This window comes from Protopterus annectens, chromosome 6.part0 (genome assembly GCF_019279795.1).
Source record: "Protopterus annectens isolate FY-2018-M chromosome 6.part0, PAN1.0, whole genome shotgun sequence".
Taxonomy (NCBI): Eukaryota; Metazoa; Chordata; order Ceratodontiformes; family Protopteridae; genus Protopterus; species Protopterus annectens.
Window position 1 is genome coordinate 1,449,358,560 of NC_056737.1, and position 19,661 is coordinate 1,449,378,220.

Below are 19,661 nucleotides of genomic sequence, written 5' to 3' on the forward strand. Positions count from 1 at the left end.
AGGTTGGTATATATTGGACAGGCATAAAGTAGGGTGGAGATAAGGTGGGAATTTGCTATTGAAATCTTTGCTGCTTTGGTGAGAAGTTGCTTATTTCTGTATAATGCTCCTAGCTTTTTGTGGACTTTTTTATGGTCAAGGATATGTGAATGTCAAATTTTAGTTTATTGTCTATTTCCACTCCTAACAAGTTGGTGTGTTCAGTTGGGTATATAGTGGTGCCTTTTGCTGTGATGTTAAAGTGAGAGTTGTTTTGAGTATGTTTGGTGGGTTGGAAGATGAGTAGTTTAGTTTTGTTTGGGTTGAGTATTAATTGGGCATCCGATAACCAAGTTTTAACAGAGGTAAAGGCTTCTTGTGTGACTTTTTGCAGTTTGGGTAGGGACTGGGCTGAGCAGACGATGGTTGAGTCATCTGAGTATTGTATGAGTGTGCCATGTTTGGTGGCAGAGCCTAGATTATTGGTGAAAACAGAGAAGAGTAGGGGTACAAGGATGGATCCTTGGGGAACCCCTATGGAGACAGGTAGTTGGGGAGATGTGTCATTCTGCCATACAACGGATTGTTGGTGGTCAGACAGGTAACTCTGAAACCAGTTGGTGACTGATTGTGAGAAGGATAGGTTATCCAAGTTGTTTGTGTGGGACCATGTCAAATGCTTTAGATAGGTCTAGGAAAGTAGCAGAGGAGAGATAGCCATTGTTTTTATGCTGAAGGATAGTGTTAGTAAAGGAGAGTAAGGCAGTGGTGGTGCTATGGTTTGGTCGGAAACCATGCTGAGTATTGGAAAGGAGGTTGTTAGTAAGGAGGTAGTCTGAGACCTGAGTGTATGCATCTCTCTAGTATTTTGGAGAGTGGAGAGAGAATAGCTATGGGGCGGTAATTGGTTAGTTCTGTGGAGGGTCCGCCTTTGTGGAGGGGAATTATATGTTATACTTTCCACAGTGTGGGAACGTAACTTTCTGATGGAGATCGGTTAATCAAGATGGATACTGTGTAGGCCATAGCATCAGCTGCGATTTGTAGGTATTCACTTGGGAGGTTGTCTGCTGCTAATCTGGTGGGCTTAAGTTTAGTTAAGAGTTTTTTATGTTGGAGGTAGGTACAGGAGAAAAAGAGAAGGCAGTGGGGAGATTACTAGTTGAAGGTGTGGGTTGGAGGGGAGGGGGGTTGTGTTGTATAGCTAGTGATAGTATGGTTTGTGTGAAGTGTGTGTTGAATGAGGTAGCAATATTTTCTGAGGAGTGAGGAATGTTAGGAGGAGGGGTACTGACTTTACCTGGGTGGAGGATGGAGTTTATGGAGGACCAGAATTGTTTGGGGCTGTGTTGAGAGGAGTCTAGGGCAGACTGATAGTATTGGAATTTGTCCTGTTTTATTAGCTTTTTGACTCTATTGCGTAGTTCTAGGAATTTCTGTCTAGTTGAGGGGGTTTTGGTTTTGCGCCAGTGCTCCCAGGCTTTATCCCTGTTTTTCATTTCTGACTTAATGATTTTCTGTAGCCATGAGGAGGGTTGTGCTTTGATTCTGGAAAGTCTTATGGGGGCATGTTAATTAAGGATGCTTAGGAAGGTAGTATTAAAAAATTCAACTGCGTCATCAAGACTGAGGTACTTCAGAGGATGCCAGTTATATTCTTTGAGGGATGAGATGAATGTGAGTGGGTTAAAGTTTAGTTTTTTACGTATTTGACGGTAGATGACAGGTTTAGCTTGGTTATAGGTATTTTTGAGTAAGAATGTTGGGGAGTGATCACTGAGGCTATCTGATAAGCAGCCTGTTATATATGACTGGGGGTTCTTACTGACTAGTATCCAGTCCAGGGTAGTATGCTTGCTGGAGTTTTTATTTATCCTGGTTGGCGACTGGACTAGTTGGGTGAAGCCATGAAGGTTTACATGATGGGCTGGATGGTTGCCAGAACAGGACTGCCAGTCAATATTGAAATCACCTAAAATGATAGTTTCTTGGGGGAGATGGTGGGTAGACCAGCTGAGGAGGTTTTCTAGTGGAGGGATTTTTGGCCAGGTGGGAAGTAGCATCCAGTTATGTTGATGGTTTTGTTTCGGTTTATTTTGAGGTTGGTATATATTATTTCTTCATTGCCTATTTGTGGAGCTGATGATTTTAAGATCTGGATGTTTAGATGCTGTTTAAATATTATAGCTACACCACCTCCTTTCTTGTTTAGCCGGTCTACTCTTAGTATGCCATAACCTGTAGGGAGTATTTGCTTACTGATAATGTGAGGTTTTAGCCAGGTTTCTGTCAGGATGACTATATCTGGGGAGTACAAGTCTATGGTGGCATGGAGTTCATGGACTTTGTTGGATATACTTCTAATATTTAGGCTTAGTAGAAGGAAGTCACTCGGCTTTCTATTGGCTGTAATATGGGAGAAGTTGTGGTTTCTAGTCTGATTATGAGGATTGGGGTTGAAGATGGTAGGGCCAGGGTTGGGGTGGACATCTCCACTTAGGGCTAGTTTAGATATGCACAAGGTTATTAGTTTTCTCAGTTTTTGAATGTGTTTGTTTATAAGGGAAACTTTATGATTGTGCTCTTTGGGTAATAGGTATGGTGGGAGGGTTACTGTGTTAAGTTGTAGGGATGCTTTATGTTTGAGTAATATAGTTGGTAGAATATGTGGGGGATGCATAGGGATGTTTATTGAGTTGGAGGGAGGGGAGCTGAGTGAGGGTGAGACATGAGTGGTGGTGTGAGTAGTAGTACAGTGGTAGTGGTTGAGTGGGGGAATGATGGAGCTTTGGTAGGATGTAAGATATGCAAGGAGAGTGCATGCCGTGAGCATAGGTAAGGTATGCTTGTACATGTTAGTTGAGGAGGTGTGATAGTAGTGGGAAGATGGAGGAGGTAGTGCTGGGTTAGTGCTGTGGTTGGCTACTGGAAAGATGGGAGGGGTTTGTGAGTGTAATAAAGGTAGGGAGCGTAGCGGGTAGAGACCCTGTTAGTTGCTCTTGTGAGGGGGCTGGAAACCATCAGGTAACAGAGTTAACTGATAAATGAACATATGATAGTGACAAGGGTGGTTGTAGTTGTAAAAATGGTGCCTGCCACAGGTAATATTTATTAACTTTGGGATTGTCTTAAGGTAATAAACAGGGAAGGGGGAGGGGAGAACAAGGGTGTGAGCAGGCAGATGTTCATCATGCATACAGCTGCAGTCATAACAGATGGGTTCTCCTGCCGTCAGGCGGGTCCTTGGTCGGCCGAATTCCAAAGTCTAGGTCCGGCGTCGGTTGTCGTCGCTTCTTCCCTGACGTCAGTGCGACAGGGGTATAAAGGAACCAGCCGACGCCATTTTCTTCAGTCTTTCTTGCCGCGCGGTGCCCGAAGCAGAAGCAGTTCGCAAGTGCCGGTCGGCCAGCTCCTGAGATTACGAAAATTTGGAAACCGAAGTCTTCTTAAAAGCTAAGTACCCGTTGAAACTTTTCTTGCCTCAGACCGATGTCAGACAAAGTTAATAATTGTATTTCTTGTGGGAAGCAAATACCGCATAAGGATTTCCATTCCCTCTGTATTCCTTGTTTAGGCCCAGACCACGACGTCTCGGTCTGTCGCTTTTGTGATACATTCAACAAACGCACTATTAAGCGTCGGGCGGAGTTCGCCCAGCTTTTTTTTGGGAAAGCATTTAACTATACCATGTCGTCGGATACTCCGACTCTGGTTTTGTCTAAAAAACGCAAAGACAAGGACCGACACTCGAAGTCCGCGGCCTCTACCGATACCACGCCAAAGCCGACTACACGTGGTCCGGTTCTCAGCGAGGCGCCTACGCAGCCCCTGATTACAGACGACACATCTTTGGCGGTGTCTCCTGTACCCGAGGTCGCAGGCTCCTCGGCCCACACCCCGACCACAGATACCGAAGCCACTCTTGGCGTTGAAACACAGAATGTGGATAGGTCCACCTCCACTCAAGGTGTCTTCAGACCTTCCTCTTCTTTCTCCATCAAGGCTTTCACCAAGTTAAAAGCAACCATGCACTCTAAGAAACCGGCTACACAGGGCCCATCTCCAGGCCCCATGCCTAAGAAACAGATGCTTAAAATGGCTGAGGATTTAATTACTCTAATCAGAGGTTCTCAGCCCCCTCCGGACAAAAGGCCCAGAGTGGAGGAAGATTCCCCCTCCTCTGATCAGGGCTCCATTATTTCAGAACACTCTGATGATCAGGAACAGTCTTACTCCCCTTTTGAAGACTCCGATGCAGAGGAGTCTATTCCTTCTGTATCCTCCCCTGAGGATTACTCATTTGGGGAAACCTTGCATACCTTAAGGGAACACTTCCACTGGGAAGGCCAGGATTATTCAGATTCCAAGAAAAGGCTCAGGGAATTTCTTTTGTTACCCCAGCACAGGCCTCTGGCTATACCTCCTGTCTTGGACATCCTAGATGATGTTTACTCGGAGGCCTGCCTTAACCCGGACTCTCTACCTCCAGCTCCAGTTAAGCCTGACAGGTACTACAGGGTTCCTGACTCACACCACTTTCTATACAAAAGCCATGCTGCTGACCTAGAAACCATCTCACAGGGGCCCAAGGGAGTTAAGGCCTCCATTGCCAAAAATCCACTGCCTTCCGAGAGAGATTCCAGATCCTTAGAAAGGTGGGGAAAAAAGGTATATACCTCGGCTACCTTATCCATGAGGGCCTTAAACTGTCAGTTTCATATGCTAAAATACCAACAGTTTTTGTTATCACAATTGAAAAGTAAAATGTCACAACCTGAACAACCAGAATTGAAGGAGTTGCAGGATTTGATGCATATTGCAGAACAAGTCGGTAAACATACCTTACAATGTGGTTTTGAAGCTCTAGAGGCCTCATGTAGCGCTGCTGTTACAGGCTCAGTCATGCGTAGGCATGCCTGGCTCAAGGAACAAGCCTTGCCTGATCATGTCAAAGCTAAATTACTAGACGCCTCTCTTCAAAAGGATGTACTATTTGGGGCTAATGCTGAGGAAGTATTATGGAAAATGGAGGAAAAGGCTAAATCAATGCAAACTGTGAAAGAATTTCTGCAGGTTCAACCCCCACGTTTTAGTAGAAATTGGCGTTCCAAAAACTGGTCCTTTCCTGCCACAGACAGACCCCAAAGAGGCAGATACAGGCGCCCGAGGGGCAGAGGACAATCACAAGGATCGTATAGAGGCAGACAGTGGCAAGCTCCTACACAAAGAGGTGGTGAGGACAACTCGCAATCTTTCAGAAAGCAAACCCAATGACTTTCCCCTTTGCATGCCAACCAGGTCTCAAATGGCAGCCCCCTTAGGAGGAAAGCTGGCACTATTTTCAAAAAATTGGCATGTTGTCACAAAGGACAAATGGATCCTGGACATTATAAACAGAGTCTACAAATTCCATTTTCATACCCTTCCAAAAATGAGAGGCATGCCAAACCTGCCACACAATCAAAGGGCAGAGGCACAAAGGCAAATTTCAGATCTCATAAACATGAAAGCTATTCAAGAGGTACCTACACAAGAACAAGGTCAAGGTTTTTATTCCAGGCTATTTCTGGTGCCAAGGAAGGGAAAAGATTGGAGACCTATTTTGGATCTATCCATCCTAAACACATTTCTACTGCACCAAAATTCAAGATGCTCACTCTACAGCAACTTCTTCCCATGCTGGGCAAGGAGTCTTGGCTGGTAACATTGGACCTCAAGGAGGCATACCTGCATGTCCCAATCAGACAAAATTGCAGAAGATACCTCAGATTTCTTGCAGGTTCAACCCATTATCAATTCTCTACATTGCCCTTTGGCTTATCTACTGCGCCCAGAGTATTCACAAAATGCCTGGCATCAGTAATTGCCTACTGCAGACTTCAAGGGATACAAATATACCCTTACTTGGACGACTGCCTGATCCAAGCGGACAGCAAGCACATTCTTCTGAGACATCTGGCTTATGTAATAATGTTATTAAACTCTCTGGGATACACAGTCAACAAAGAGAAATCAAGGCTAATACCCTCTCGGAAGATAATTTTCCTGGGTGCCAATTTGGACACAAACACCCAGATGGCCTACCTCACGCTAGAGAAGCAGGGGCAACTAATTCAATACTTCAGAACACTGGCAAATTGCACCAGGCTGACTGCAAGGAAAGTCCTGCAGGCTCTGGGATTCATGGCATCTTGCATCTTACTAATCCCATGTGCAAAACTGCATATGAGAAAACTACAATGGTACCTGAAAAACATATGGTCTCAACACAGCCACAGTTTGGAAACAATAATACCACTAATTCCATGTCTGCAAAAGGAATTTCTGTGGTGGGCTCAAGCATGTCAAACAAACACAGGTCTTCCATTCAGCAAGCCTCAAGCAAATCAAGTCATCACAACAGACGCCTCGGACTACGCCTGGGGGGCGCACATGACAGACCGGTGCATTCAGGGCAAATGGTCCCAAAAAGAAAAGCACCTTCACATCAATCAAAAAGAAATGCTAGCAGTAATGAATGCTATTATAGCTTTCAAGGACCTTCTAAAACCAGGTCAACTATTGATTAGAACGGACAACACCACAGTTATGTGGTACATAAACAAACAGGGAGGAACACATTCTTATCCCCGATGCAGACTGGCCATGTCACTTTGGAACATGGCCATGGACTTACAGATGGAACTACAAGCACAGTACTTGCCAGGCAAGGAAAACACGCTGGCAGACAACCTAAGCAGGAATATGACAGATCCACACGAATGGAAATTGCATCCAAACGTTTTTACAGAAATAATACAAAAATGGGGAAGGCCAGATATAGATCTCTTTGCCTCCCACAAGAATCAACAGTTGTCAAAATTCTGCTCAAGGATCTTCAATCCAAAGGCCTGGAGAGTGGACGCTCTTTCCTTCAGTTAGACATCAATGACAGTTTATGCCTTCCCTCCTCTTCCTCTGCTGCCCAAAGTTCTATTAAAGACCAAAGCAGACAGACCAAAGATGATCCTCATTGCTCCGGACTGGCCAAGGCAACACTGGTACCCACTCCTGAGGAGCTTGACGCATTCCCCACCATGGACCCTGCCTCTAATGCCTCTTCTTCTGACTCAGCACAGTTTCAAACCTCTTCACAGCCAGCTAAAAACACTCAATCTAGCCGCATGGAAGATTCCTTAGCATCACAACAGGCCCTACTCTCCAAGGAGGTGCAGGATGTCATTTTGGAGGCCAGAAGGCCATCAACTAGAAAAGCTTACTCCGCAAAATGGAAACGTTTTGGTGTCTGGAATGAGAAAAAGGGCCAGGATCCTGGAAAACTGAATTTACCTCAAATACTACAATATTTGGCTAAACTGCTAAGCCGTGGACTTTCTTTCTCCTCCATCAAAATCCATGCATCAGCCATTTCTGCAGAATACAACACTGATCCACCTTTATTCTCTCACCCTCTCCTAAGGCAGTTCCTCAGAGGGGCTAAGAATTTAAGGCCTCCAAGAAAACAACCAATACCTGCTTGGGATCTTAATTTCATGCTGGAAAATCTGACATTGCCTCCCTTTGAGCCAGCTGCCTCATCAGATTTGCAATATTTGTCCTGGAAAATAGCTTTCCTTCTGGCTATCACCTCAGCTCATAGAGTTTCAGAACTACAGGCTCTCATGGCCCTCCAACCTTTTATCATCTTCCATCAGGACAGAGTTTCCTTACGAACCAACCCGTCCTTTATGCCTAAAGTGGTATCCAGGGTAGCTTTAAATCAGGCCATACATTTACCTACTTTTTATCCTAATCCTCAAAACAAAGGGGAGAGAGTACTACATTCCTTGGACATCCACAGACAACTGTGTTATTATTTGGACAGAACAAAGCCTTTCAGAAAATCAGAAAAGCTCTTTGTGGCCTATGCGGTAGGAGCTCAAGGGAAGCCAATTTCCAAACAGACAATCTCAAAATGGATAGCTCACTGCATACGCTTTTGCTATTCCTTTCATGGCAAAACTGTTCCTACAGGCATTAGGACTCATTCCACCAGGGCCACAGCCACCTCTGCAGCATTCCTCAGAGGAGTTCCTACCAAGGATATTTTGGAAGCAGCCACTCGGAGTTCTGTGCATACCTTCTCAAAGCACTACAACCTACCATTATACTCAAAATCTAGAGCAGGCTTTGCCACTGCAGTCTTGCAGGGCATTTTGGCTCCTCCTAATTCCACCTAGTGCCTACCACCCCTTTCTTAGCTTTGGTATTCTACCTATCTGTTATGACTGCAGCTGTATGCACGATGAACATAGTACAGTTTTGTACCTACCATAAATGTAGATGTTCGAGTGCTAATACAGCTGCAGTCCAGGTTTCCCTCCCTCCTTCCCCTCTTGGGACAGGCCTATAGGCTGACACATCCTCATACAACCTGATTGGGGTATTAATTTATGATGTATTTGCTTGCAACTACTGTACTCTGATTATATTGCACTGCATGATTACTCAAATTTATGTATTGCCTTCCTTCTGGGGGCACCTGACATCTGGGGCAAGAAAAACTGAAGAAAATGGTGTCGGCTGGTTCCTTTATACCCCTGTCGCACTGACGTCAGGGAAGAAGTGACGACAACCGACGCCGGACCTAGACTTTGGAATTCGGCCGACCAAGGACCCGCCTGATGGCAGGAGAACCCATCTGTTATGACTGCAGCTGTATTAGCACTCGAACATCTACATTTCTGGTAGGTACTAAACTGTACTTTCTTTGTACTGCTGCTAATGAGCCAAAGCAGAGACAAGTTTGTGTTTAAGAAACAATCACAATTGACCAAGAACTGCTCTGAAACTGTAAGTCATTTCTTAACCATTACTCAGGTGGAAAAACAGGATAACCTTGTATCATAGGTTCATAGGTTCATACTAGGCTATCTGCCCTAGGGCATTTATAAGCCTAGCCAGAATGTGTTTAGCTTTCGCCACACATTTTAAATTTATTTTGCTATGCCCTTTTTCGAGGTTAGTATACTGTGCCTCTGTCTAACAGTGACACAGAAGTGATACCCGGGGTAAACCTACGATCTCCCATCCACTCATCAAGATTCCTCTTGAAGAGAGTCAATGAGGGACTCTGCCTAACCTGGGCTGGGATTTTATTCCAGAGTGAAGGAAGCCTCTGGGTTATGAATCTGTCCCTCCAGCATGTCCTATTTATTTCAGTGCTGAGGTTCAAGTCTCTCGAGCGCGTAGCTCGATGGGATTTGGATTTTCTGAGGTGCAGCATGTCCATTAATTCCGGGTTGGACATGACTTTATTACGTCAGGCACAGATCACCTCTGAACAGGCGGTATGCCACTGAGTAGAGCTGGAGTTTCTTTAACCGGGCAGCATATGGCATCTGTTTGAGCCCTTTGATCCTCTTGGTGAGGTACTTTTGGGGTCTTTCCAGTTGCTGCAGGTGTCTGGTAAGGTACATCCCAAAAGGGGCATTGTACTCAATTATGGGCCTGATGAGGGATGAGTAAAGAGGCACGATAACCTCCCCTGATCTAGATGTGAATCCCTTCATGATTAGGTGGGCTATATAAAATGTTTTTCTAACCACTTTGGCCACGTGGTTGTCAAATGAGAGATTGCTATCAACTTGGGTCCCCATGTCCCCAATTACTTCTTCTGTACTTAATGGATTACCACCTATGTGGTAATTTGTGGGCACTTTGTTTTGCCAAAGGGGATGACTATACACTTTTTGGCATTTAGCTTGAGGCCATGGCTCTGGCACCAGTTGTCTGTTTCTATGAGGCCCTTTTGGAGGATGCTTGTGTCAGCTGGAGAGTCGATTATGGCACCCAGTTTGCAGTCATCTGCGAACTTGGTCAGCCACAGTCCTTCCGTGTTGGCCTGTACCTCCGAGAAATATATACCGAACAAGAGAGGTCCCAGGACTGAGCCTTGTGGGACACCACTTGTAACTGGTTTGGAGTCTGACATGGTTCCAGCAATTCTAACCATGTGGGTTCTGTCCTTGAGCCAGTTTACAATCCATCTAGTGACATAGGGGTTTATATTTAAGCTGGTGAGCTTATCTATAATGCCCGAGTGGGGTATTGTATGGAAGGCTTTTGCGAGGTCCAGGTAGGCTGTGTGGACCACCTTCCCCTCGTCAATGGCCTTGGTGACTGTTTCAAAGAAATCAACCAGGTTTAAGAGGCAGGATCTGCCCTTAACAAAGCTGAACTGGGTAGGATCCAGTGTCTGTAGGTCCCCAATATCTTTATTTATGAGGTCCATGATGATCCTTTCCATAGCTTTGCAGACCAAGCTAGTCAGGCTTATGGGGCGATAGTTTCCAGGATCCATTGAGGCACCACCTTTATGGAGAGGGACCACTGTTGCTGTACGCCACTCTTTGGGCACATATCCTGTAGTAAGGCCGAGATTGAACAGTAGTTTTATGTTTGGGTTTAGGTCTTCTTGGAGTTCATGTAGGACGCAGCCCGGGACACCATCTGGTCCCATTGATGCTGTGTGTTTTGCTTTGGAGAGGGCGGCTCTTACCTGAGCATCTGAGAAGTTAGGGGGGCAGCACTCTGGTGGGATAGATATTTGCCCTTTTGGTGGGGAGGGAGGGGGGAGAAGTTTGCGCTGAACCTGTCAGCTAGGATGTTGGCAATGTCTGTGGGTTCAGTGTATTTTTTGTCATTTTGGACTAATTCTGAGCATGTCTGGGAATTACCACCCAGGTTACTAACATAACTAAAGAAAGCCTTGTGATTATCCTTAGTGTCCTGTGCAATTTTTCTCTCTAAGCTGGCCTTAGACAGTTTTATTAACATGTATTATTATAAAGTATTAAATTAAGTATTAAAGTAAATATAAAGTATTATTATAAAGTATCAGTAGGCTACTGTGGTCTCATTGTAAATTAACAAACACACAGTATTGATCAGTTATGGATACTATTTGCTAATAGAAGGGAATAAGAGAGAAAGTGGAAGATGAGTGTGTGTGTGTGTGTGGGGGGGCTGCGTACAAGCCAAAGCAGAGTGCTCTCCAGGGGAAAATGAATATTGGCTCAAACAGGTAGACACATACTCAAAGTTAACTTTAGCTGTTTGCAGACAGTTCAGACCCGGACTGCGCTTTTCTTATAAGAATGATAACTTTAGCTGTTTGCAGACAGTTCAGACCCGGACTGCGCTTTTCTTATAAGAATGATAAAGGTGATACCGCAGTTGAATACTTAAGAGTGGTGTTAGGTTGGAGAGACACTGAGCTCCTTCATGGGGCCTGTAGTAGAGTGGATTGTAGTTGTAGCTTATTGGACATTATTTTAAGTAACAATGTTTTTATGTTCAATGATGAATACTACATTCAAAAGGTTTGCATGGCGATGGGCACAGCCTGTGCCAACAGCTACGCCAACCTTTTATTGGTGCAATGGGAAACAGAGTTTATACTCTCTAACATGACCTATGCCAACTCTGTCTTGTGGTATACTAGGTTTGTGGATGATATTTTTTTATTATGGCAAGGAACTGAGACACAATTAAGAGAGTTTATCCACTATCTTAATACGACCACTGATTTTCTGAGATTCACATGCAGTTAGTTTACAGCAGGTGGAATTCTTAGATGTGACTGTTAGTAAGCATTTGCTCAATACTGTTAAAACTAGTTTATGTAGGAAACTAGTTAGAAAGAATAACCTACTGCACAATACAAGTATGCACCCGAACCATTGCAAACGTAATATAATAAAAGGACAGGTGGTCAGGTTGATGAGATTACATAATGATGATGTAGAGCTGAATTCAGCTCTAGAGTCCCTTAAACTGGATTTTATAGAAAGGGGTTATAAAAGTAAAGATATAGATAGGCACATTAAAGAGACATGGAAAGATAGACATGGTAGGTGTAAACCATACTTTACCAACGATGTAACGGTATGTGATCCACATGCAGGTAGTGAGATGCTGCGACAGATCACAAATGAGAGTAGTAATGACTGGAGAATAACTTTGACATATGCTAGTCATATAAATATGATCTGCAATGTCATTAATAAGAACTGGAATATACTCTCTACATTGGATGGGTTGAAGGGGATAGTAGGAGACAAACCCAAGTTTAGTTTTCGAAATAATAAGACCCTGAAGGACCATCTTTGTTATAAATCTAGTTTAAATAGGACTACTCTTAGATCAGATAGAGTAGGTACGTATTCATGTAGGAGTTGTACTGTCTGTGCATATATATACAAACACACAGGTACTAACTTTGTACATCCTAAGCTAGTCTTCAGAATAGAGCCCTCTCATTATGCTGACTGTAAAACAGTCAATATAATATATTTGAGTTATTGTGTTAAATGTTTTTCATATTATATTGGCATGACTATTCAACAGTTTAAAGACAGGATACTTGAACATATGAGGGATATAAGAAATAACAAGGAAAGCAGTGCCTTGGCTATGCATACCAAGAATGAAGGTAGTGAGCATATTTTTAAGCTTCTGGTTTTGGAAATAATTGCAGTCAGAAAAAGGGGACGAGACATGAGGAGTATTACTGAGGCAGCTGAACAAAAATGGATTATGTTATTGTGCGCTGATTAAGAGCCTGATTTGAATAATATGGTCTCCATTAAACCTTACCTGAAAGCGAGGCAGTTGAGACACTAGTATTTTTAGCTTATGTATGTTTTGATTTTTAAAAATGCTAAATATGGCTTTAAATAAGTTAATTGTTTTTAATTGAAGTAATTAATGTTAATTGGAGTATTATTTAATATGGTTGTTTTAAGTTGTTTTTATCTAAGTCTGATGAAGAGGTGAACCCTTGAAAGCGCTTACTTATAATAAACTGGATATTCTGCTGTGTTACATCCAGTGCTACGGTGTTTTTTTTCTCATTTACTTCTCTTTGCTCTGGTTGTTTTATTGCCTGAGGCTATATTTTTTGCTTATAATCTGCATTTACTGCCCATGTTTCTGTAGCATACAAAAGTGTCACACTAGTGTTTTGTACGCTTTTCTTTTCAGCTTCTTTATCATTCTTCTGTCACACACTACACTTATTTTGTTACTGTATTTGGTGCATCATTTTATCCTGTACAGTGTAAGTTGTCAGTCATGGATCAATGGGCAGCAGAAGTGTAGAATGATTTGAAACTTGTCACTTTCAGCTATGACAGTGCATGAGTGGGGAGACATACCTCCGATTGATATGATTAAGATATTTTTTACCCCTTTCTTGAGAAAAAAAAAAAAAGAAATGGGACAGAGTAAAATCAAGTTTGTGCAAACACATTTTGGGCAGATTTCAGGGATGCTTGAGTGAAGTACTAAATCAGGATACTGCTATTTTAAATCATTGTAGGAAGCTGAAAGAAAGCAAGATCCAAAAATGATGTATTGTAGGGGACCTACAGTGCAGTGTAAGAAAAGGTAGGTCTAGTTAAAAAAAAAAAATCAAGCATGTATGATTACATCATTGTGACGTTTTGGGGCAGAAAAAATAAGTACTATTAATCAAAGCATACTTCTCAACAACTTAGCAAAAAAAAAAAATTTGGACAAAGCCAAAAATAATGAGGTATCAAAGGTCCAAAATCGGGGACAGACTTTAGAAAGCTGCTAGAATAACAGGTTTTGCATTTTCTGAATGATATGAAGTGTAGTGTTTGTCATTGTTTTGTATACAAATCCTCAATGTTTTATCAGAATCCCCCATATTTAATGGAGAACAGACTAAGAATATGAGGCACAAATCTGGACGCTTGAGAGGTATGACTTAGAACGATGTCTTTACCAGATGCCTTTTGAAAAAACTGAAGCCAACCACCCTTTCAGCCGATCTTCTGCCGGCTGAATACCTGCAAATTGCTGCAGATGTCGTAGCCTACCCTATCTCAATCCTAATTAACAGAACCATAACCGAGGCCTCAATCCCCTCAATTTGGAAAATATCCTATGTTATTCCACTCCACAAAGGAGGTTCATCCACAGAACTATCCAACTATAGACCTATAGCCATACTATCACCACTTGCCAAAATTATGGAAAAGTGCATGCACAACCAACTAATGCTCTATCTAACCCAAAATAAACTACTCACAGACTCTCAACATGGATTCAGACCCCATCATAGTACAACCACTGCCCTCCTCTCTTTTACTGAAAACATTAATCTTAACCGAATAATAAAAATATCCTCCGCTCTCTTCTTGGACCTATCGAAGCCTTTGATATGGTAAACCATCAGTTACTTCTATATACTTTAAAAACCCTGTATCTAGATACTCCAGCCCTTGACTGGTTTCAAGCTTACCTCACTGGGAGACAACAAGCAGTAATGTGGCAAAACAAGCTCTCCTGCCTACTACCAAATACCATAGGAGTTCCTCAAGGTTCCATATTAGGACCTCTCCTCTTTTCAGTCTTCATAAACGACATCCAAACAGTCACTCCTGAAGCCACCTGCATTCAGTATGCAGATGACTCGACTATAATATGTTCCAATGCCTCTCTTGCAAATCTACTAACTACCACCCAACATAGCTTCACCAAAGTGAAAACTGGCTTGCCAACCATCTCCTGATCTTAAATCCAAACAAAACCAAGTTACTTCTCTTCTACCCAACCAATAGATCTCCGACTGAAAACTTCACTATAAAATCCAATAATGGGACCATCATCTCCCCAGACACCTATACAAAGCTATTAGGAGTAAACATTGACAATAAACTCAGATTTGATATACATATCAACCAAGCCATTAAGTCAGTCAACAAGAAACTTGGGACCCTATATAGAATTAAAGCCTTCCTTACCCCGAATGCCAGGGCAGCCACAGCCCGTTCACACCTTCTCTCTACCCTACTATATGCCTCTCCTGTCCTCACTCACCTTAACAAATCTGATCTGGCCAAGCTGTCATCCTGCTATAATCACATTGCCAGGTTCGTTACAGGCCTACCCTACAGAACACACCACTGTACTAACCTGAAAAAGCTTGGATGGATAGAATTCCCACACCTTCTTCACCAGTCCCAACTCATAGAGGCCTTCAAACTCCTTAAACAACCTGAGAATACCCCAGCACTAACAAACTTAATGACTCCCTACTCCAATCTAAGCTGCCTTCGCTCAGCAAACAGACTCCTTGTCCAAACAACTAAATCTCTCAACCTAGGTGGTGACGCGCTATTTGCCAACACCACTGGTAAAATATGGAACTCTCTCCCAAATAACATCACGCTTGCAACTTCTCTAAGTCAATTCAAAAATAGTCTAAAACTCCACTTCAAGTCACACTGGCTATGTCCTTGTTCAAACCCAGGCTAGCTCTGTGCCATTAACTAAAACATAAACAACTAGCTAAGATGATAAGTACTTTGTATACTGTGATAAAGAAATATGTATCCTGTCTAACTCTGTCATTATACTGCCTACCGTCCTTGCTAATATGTTATTAATGTTACATTTGTAGTAATCTCAGAAATAGTAATGGCAGTCTTGTACTTGTATGTAAATAGCCTATGTTTTTGTTAAGTTCTTTCAGCTCATTTACTGTACCTAATTATCAATGTAACTCTGTTGGAGCTTTTCTCCCCGGGCCTCCGCTGAAAAAGGACATGTATCCAGTCGGACCATCCCGGTTAACAAATGTAAAATAAATAATAATAAATAAATAAACTTTACAATTGCACAGATGTAGGTGTGTGTGTGTGTGTGTGTGTGTGTGTTGTGTGTGTGTGTGTTTGTTTGTATAATATGATCAAAAATTTAAATTTTTTTCCCATGGCCATAATTATATTTTAATGTAAATGTGTTTTTTTATGTTGCAGGTGTCTGAGAGTAAATCCCAAAGGATTAGATGATGAAAGTAAGGATTATCTTTCATTGTATTTGCTGCTGGTCAGCTGCCCCAAAAATGAAGTTAGGGCAAAATTCAAATTTTCCTTATTGAATGCTAAAAGAGAAGAAACAAAAGCTATGGGTAAGCAGTGAATATCATTTTGTACTACAGTGTTTTCTTAATGCTATAATAAGCAATTTAAGTATGTATTTCTTCACAAATAAAATTATGCATTTGTATTTAATTTCTTTATGTGGGCACATGTGACATGAAATACATACACATCATATTTGTTGAGTATGTTGATGTACTACATTTCTTTATTCATAGTTTTTTTTTTACCCTAATGCTGAACTTGCATTCGGTCAGTACTTTAGCTGTGCTTGTTAGTACTGAGGAAAACTAAAAATTAATTGCATTAAGTTTGCCTTGAAGTCAACTGAGTGTGAAGCTTTTTATTTTCTGGTTATATTTCTAGCCATGTTAATTAAAAGACCCAATGAAGTCACCAGCTTTTCAGGGAAAGAAGTATTAAGCATTGTTTGGCTGCCTAGTGTGATGATCACCACAAGATAGATCACAATAAAGTTTCAAATATTAGCTAATGCGTGAGTGTGTGTGTGTGTGTGTGTGTGTGTGTGTGTGTGTGTGTGTGTGTGTGTGTGTGTGTGTGTGTGTGTGCGTGTGCGTGTGCGTGTGTGTGTGCGTGTTTGTGTGTGTGTGTGCACGCGCACACTGCTGACTTCAGGTCCATGCCTTCCTTGTTGCTTCTTCTGTCCCCAGGGCCATCCTAGATGTATGCCTTTGGCAGATGAGTTCCTTCCTTTCAGGAGGTGGAAAGCATCTTGGCAATTAGGCTGTGAAAACCTTTGCTCCAGGAAGAGAGGAGTCGAAAAGTTGAGGCCATCATACTGTTGTGAATTGGGTATTTTCTGTAAGCCCTACCCACTGCCACTGTCATGCTGGGTTGACGTCATTTAGGTCTGCATGCAGTGCAACATGAAGGAAACACCAAATTTACACGGTGGCACTTGCATCTTTGCCTGCTGATGTACCACTGTAACAGCTCTCTTCACAGTCCTAGCAGTGTGGTGGGCTCACTTTGGTTCACAGTCCCAGAACCATCACCAGGGCTCATGAAATAGATGTTTACTCTTCCACCTCTTCCCCCTGGAGAAGGCAAACTGGCAGTGCCTTGTCATTCCTTTTCTTCATGGCTATCTTCAGTACACACCCAAGCCACTACCTAAACTCAGGTCTCCTATATTGAATCATGGCTTTATGATTCTACACCAACAGAGCTGGCTGTGTCAACTAGTATGGAAAGTGGAATGAAAAGGGGGATTGGGAAAACTATGTGACAAATGGTGCATTTTGTTATATATGGATAATTATTTTTCATCCTGGAAGACTGGATTAATGAATCCCATCTTACTCACAAGATCCTGTTTTTCTGAATATAGTTTCTTCTCCTTGGTGGTTTAGGTCTATGTAATCCCACTAAGACTGTGGCTTGTTTTCAGGAAAGAGCCAATGGAGTTAGTAATACAATGAGGAGAATATTTGCCAGCACATTTGCGATATTCCCCTGCTGTTTTCCATAAGTGCTGTGGCATCCTTCATACCAACTTAAGCCACCATTAACTTAGGCATGTGGGATCATGGTTTAATTTTTCATCTGAAGGAAAGGACCACTTTTTGTTGCATTGCAGTGTCAGTACTGGAACATGAATCCAGGCAGGGGGTGTGGGGAAAAATCCTTAGCTATCAGATCTTCCTGGTATGAAAGGCAAGCTTGCAGCTTGCTGAGCCACCAAAGTCAAAGGGCTTCTCTGTGTAGTCATCAAAAAGGCAGCTTCCAGCTACAGTAGAAAGTACTTTGACAACTGTATGATCTCAAGTAACAGTGCAGTGTACTATGCCATAGAAATAAACAACAAACTAAACAGATATGCTTGCATGTGTTTGCCGTTTTAAATGTATCATTTAAGTGGCTGTATTTTGTCTGTTTAATATTTTTGAATAGCATTGTTTTCTTTTTCTTTCTTTCTTGTTAACAGAAAGCCAAAGAGCATATCGATTTGTACAGGGTAAGGACTGGGGTTTTAAAAAATTTATACGGAGAGACTTTTTGCTTGATGAAGCCAATGGTCTTTTACCGGATGACAAACTTACATTGTTTTGTGAGGTAGGCATTGTTTATTGTATTTAAAAATACATTGGAGCCTCTTGAGTACATTGTCTGAAAAAATTTTGCTCTCCATTAGACAGTTGTAAAGTTTAGTTAGTTAATGTAGCGCTGCAGTTTAGCAAAGGTAACTGCCTTAATTTTTGTTGTTACTGTAAGTGTTTGATGTTTTGATTTCATTAATTGTGTAACTGTTTTGTGTTTGAATGTTTGCTGCAGTACACTAAGATTGTTCTTAGCATTTACTAACATATTTTGGTTTGACTGTACTAGTTGTTTTTAACAGAACATAAAGCTTTGCAATGTAATGGAAGAAAATTATGAAGTGCTTTGACTTATCACAAGTAATATTTCTCTAGCAGTGAAGCTGAATCTCATTTTGACGCATGTTTTCATTATATGCTTTTCTTCCTTAGCAGAACTAACTTCCATGGTTTCTTTCTTATCCCCTTCTTCAGTTTCCTGAATAGTTACAGAATATCTGAGACTTGAAAATAAGATCTGACATGGTAAGTTCTCCTTTTCAAACCATTCTCAAGATCCATTTTATGTTCATCCTTCTCTACTGCTGGGGCTATAGCTTCTTCACACAGTCATCTTGGCACTGATGCAGACTTTCATTCCCTCTGTACATAGTCTACTTCTCTTCACTTTTCTCTCCAGATCTTGATTGCTACTTTTTGTGTTAGTATTGATCACAAACTGACCCTGGCCTTTAGCTTCAGATTGGAGTTTTATTTTGTGTTTTTCCATATTTTGGAATTGTTCTTCAGATTTTGAAATCTAGACAGTGATTTTCTACATGTCCAATCAGAAATTTCTGTGTTCTTAATCTTTATCTACTTAGATGTTCTTCGTGTTTCACTGTTGCAGTCATAACTGTAGGGTACTCCTGCCGGCAGGCAGCCCGAGGTTGGCCAGAATATCAGTCTGGGTCCGGCGTCGGCTGTTCCAGCTAGAACCCTGACGTCAGAGCGCACGGGTATAAGGCTGACAGCTGACGCCATCTTCTCCAGTCTTTCTTGCCGTGTGGTGCAAAGCAGTTCGCTAGTTGTTGGTTGGCATTTTCAAGACAACGTGGTGTGATTGTCGTCGGTCCGAAGTTTTTTACTTCTCTTCTCAAAGCTAAGTACCCGTTAGAAACTTTTCTTGCTCCTCCGATGTCAGAAAAAGTTAATAATTGTGTATCGTGTGGAAAACAAATACCTCATAAAGATTTCCACTCTTACTGTCTACCTTGCTTAGGCCCTGACCACGACGTTTCTTGTTGTCGGTTCTGTGCCAGGTTTAATTCCTGCACTATCAAGCGTAGGTACAATTGGGCCTTGAAATCATAGGATGTCGTCGGATACTTTACCGACTACCGGATTACAAAAGAAGTGCAAAGACAAGGACAGGCCTCCGAGGTCCAAACAGGATACTTTGCAGCCGGAGCCAGCTTCGGGGTTCGGCGGTCGTCAGTGAGGCGCTTTTGCAGCCCCTGTCGTCCGCCACTTCAGAACCGATGGCCGACACAGACTCACATGGTGAGCCAACAAGGCCCAGTAATTTGTCTGCTGCAGGACCTTCGGACGTCGCTCCTTCAGATGGGTCCGGAACCGCTATGCAGGTACCAGCTTCTGAGGGGGTCTTCAGGCCTTCACACATTAC

The 19,661-nt window shown here is 42.4% G+C and overlaps 1 protein-coding gene across 1 annotated transcript in view; it reads left to right on the plus strand.

Annotated features, from left to right (window-relative positions):
* The window catches only part of SPOPL (speckle type BTB/POZ protein like), a 771,896-nt gene that overhangs the window by 177,300 nt on the left and 574,935 nt on the right, over positions 1-19,661 (plus strand). The window contains exons 3-4 of the mRNA XM_044073670.1: positions 15,813-15,964; positions 17,884-18,011. Coding sequence (XP_043929605.1) covers positions 15,813-15,964; positions 17,884-18,011 — 280 coding nt within the window. The remainder of the gene's footprint in view (positions 1-15,812; positions 15,965-17,883; positions 18,012-19,661) is intronic.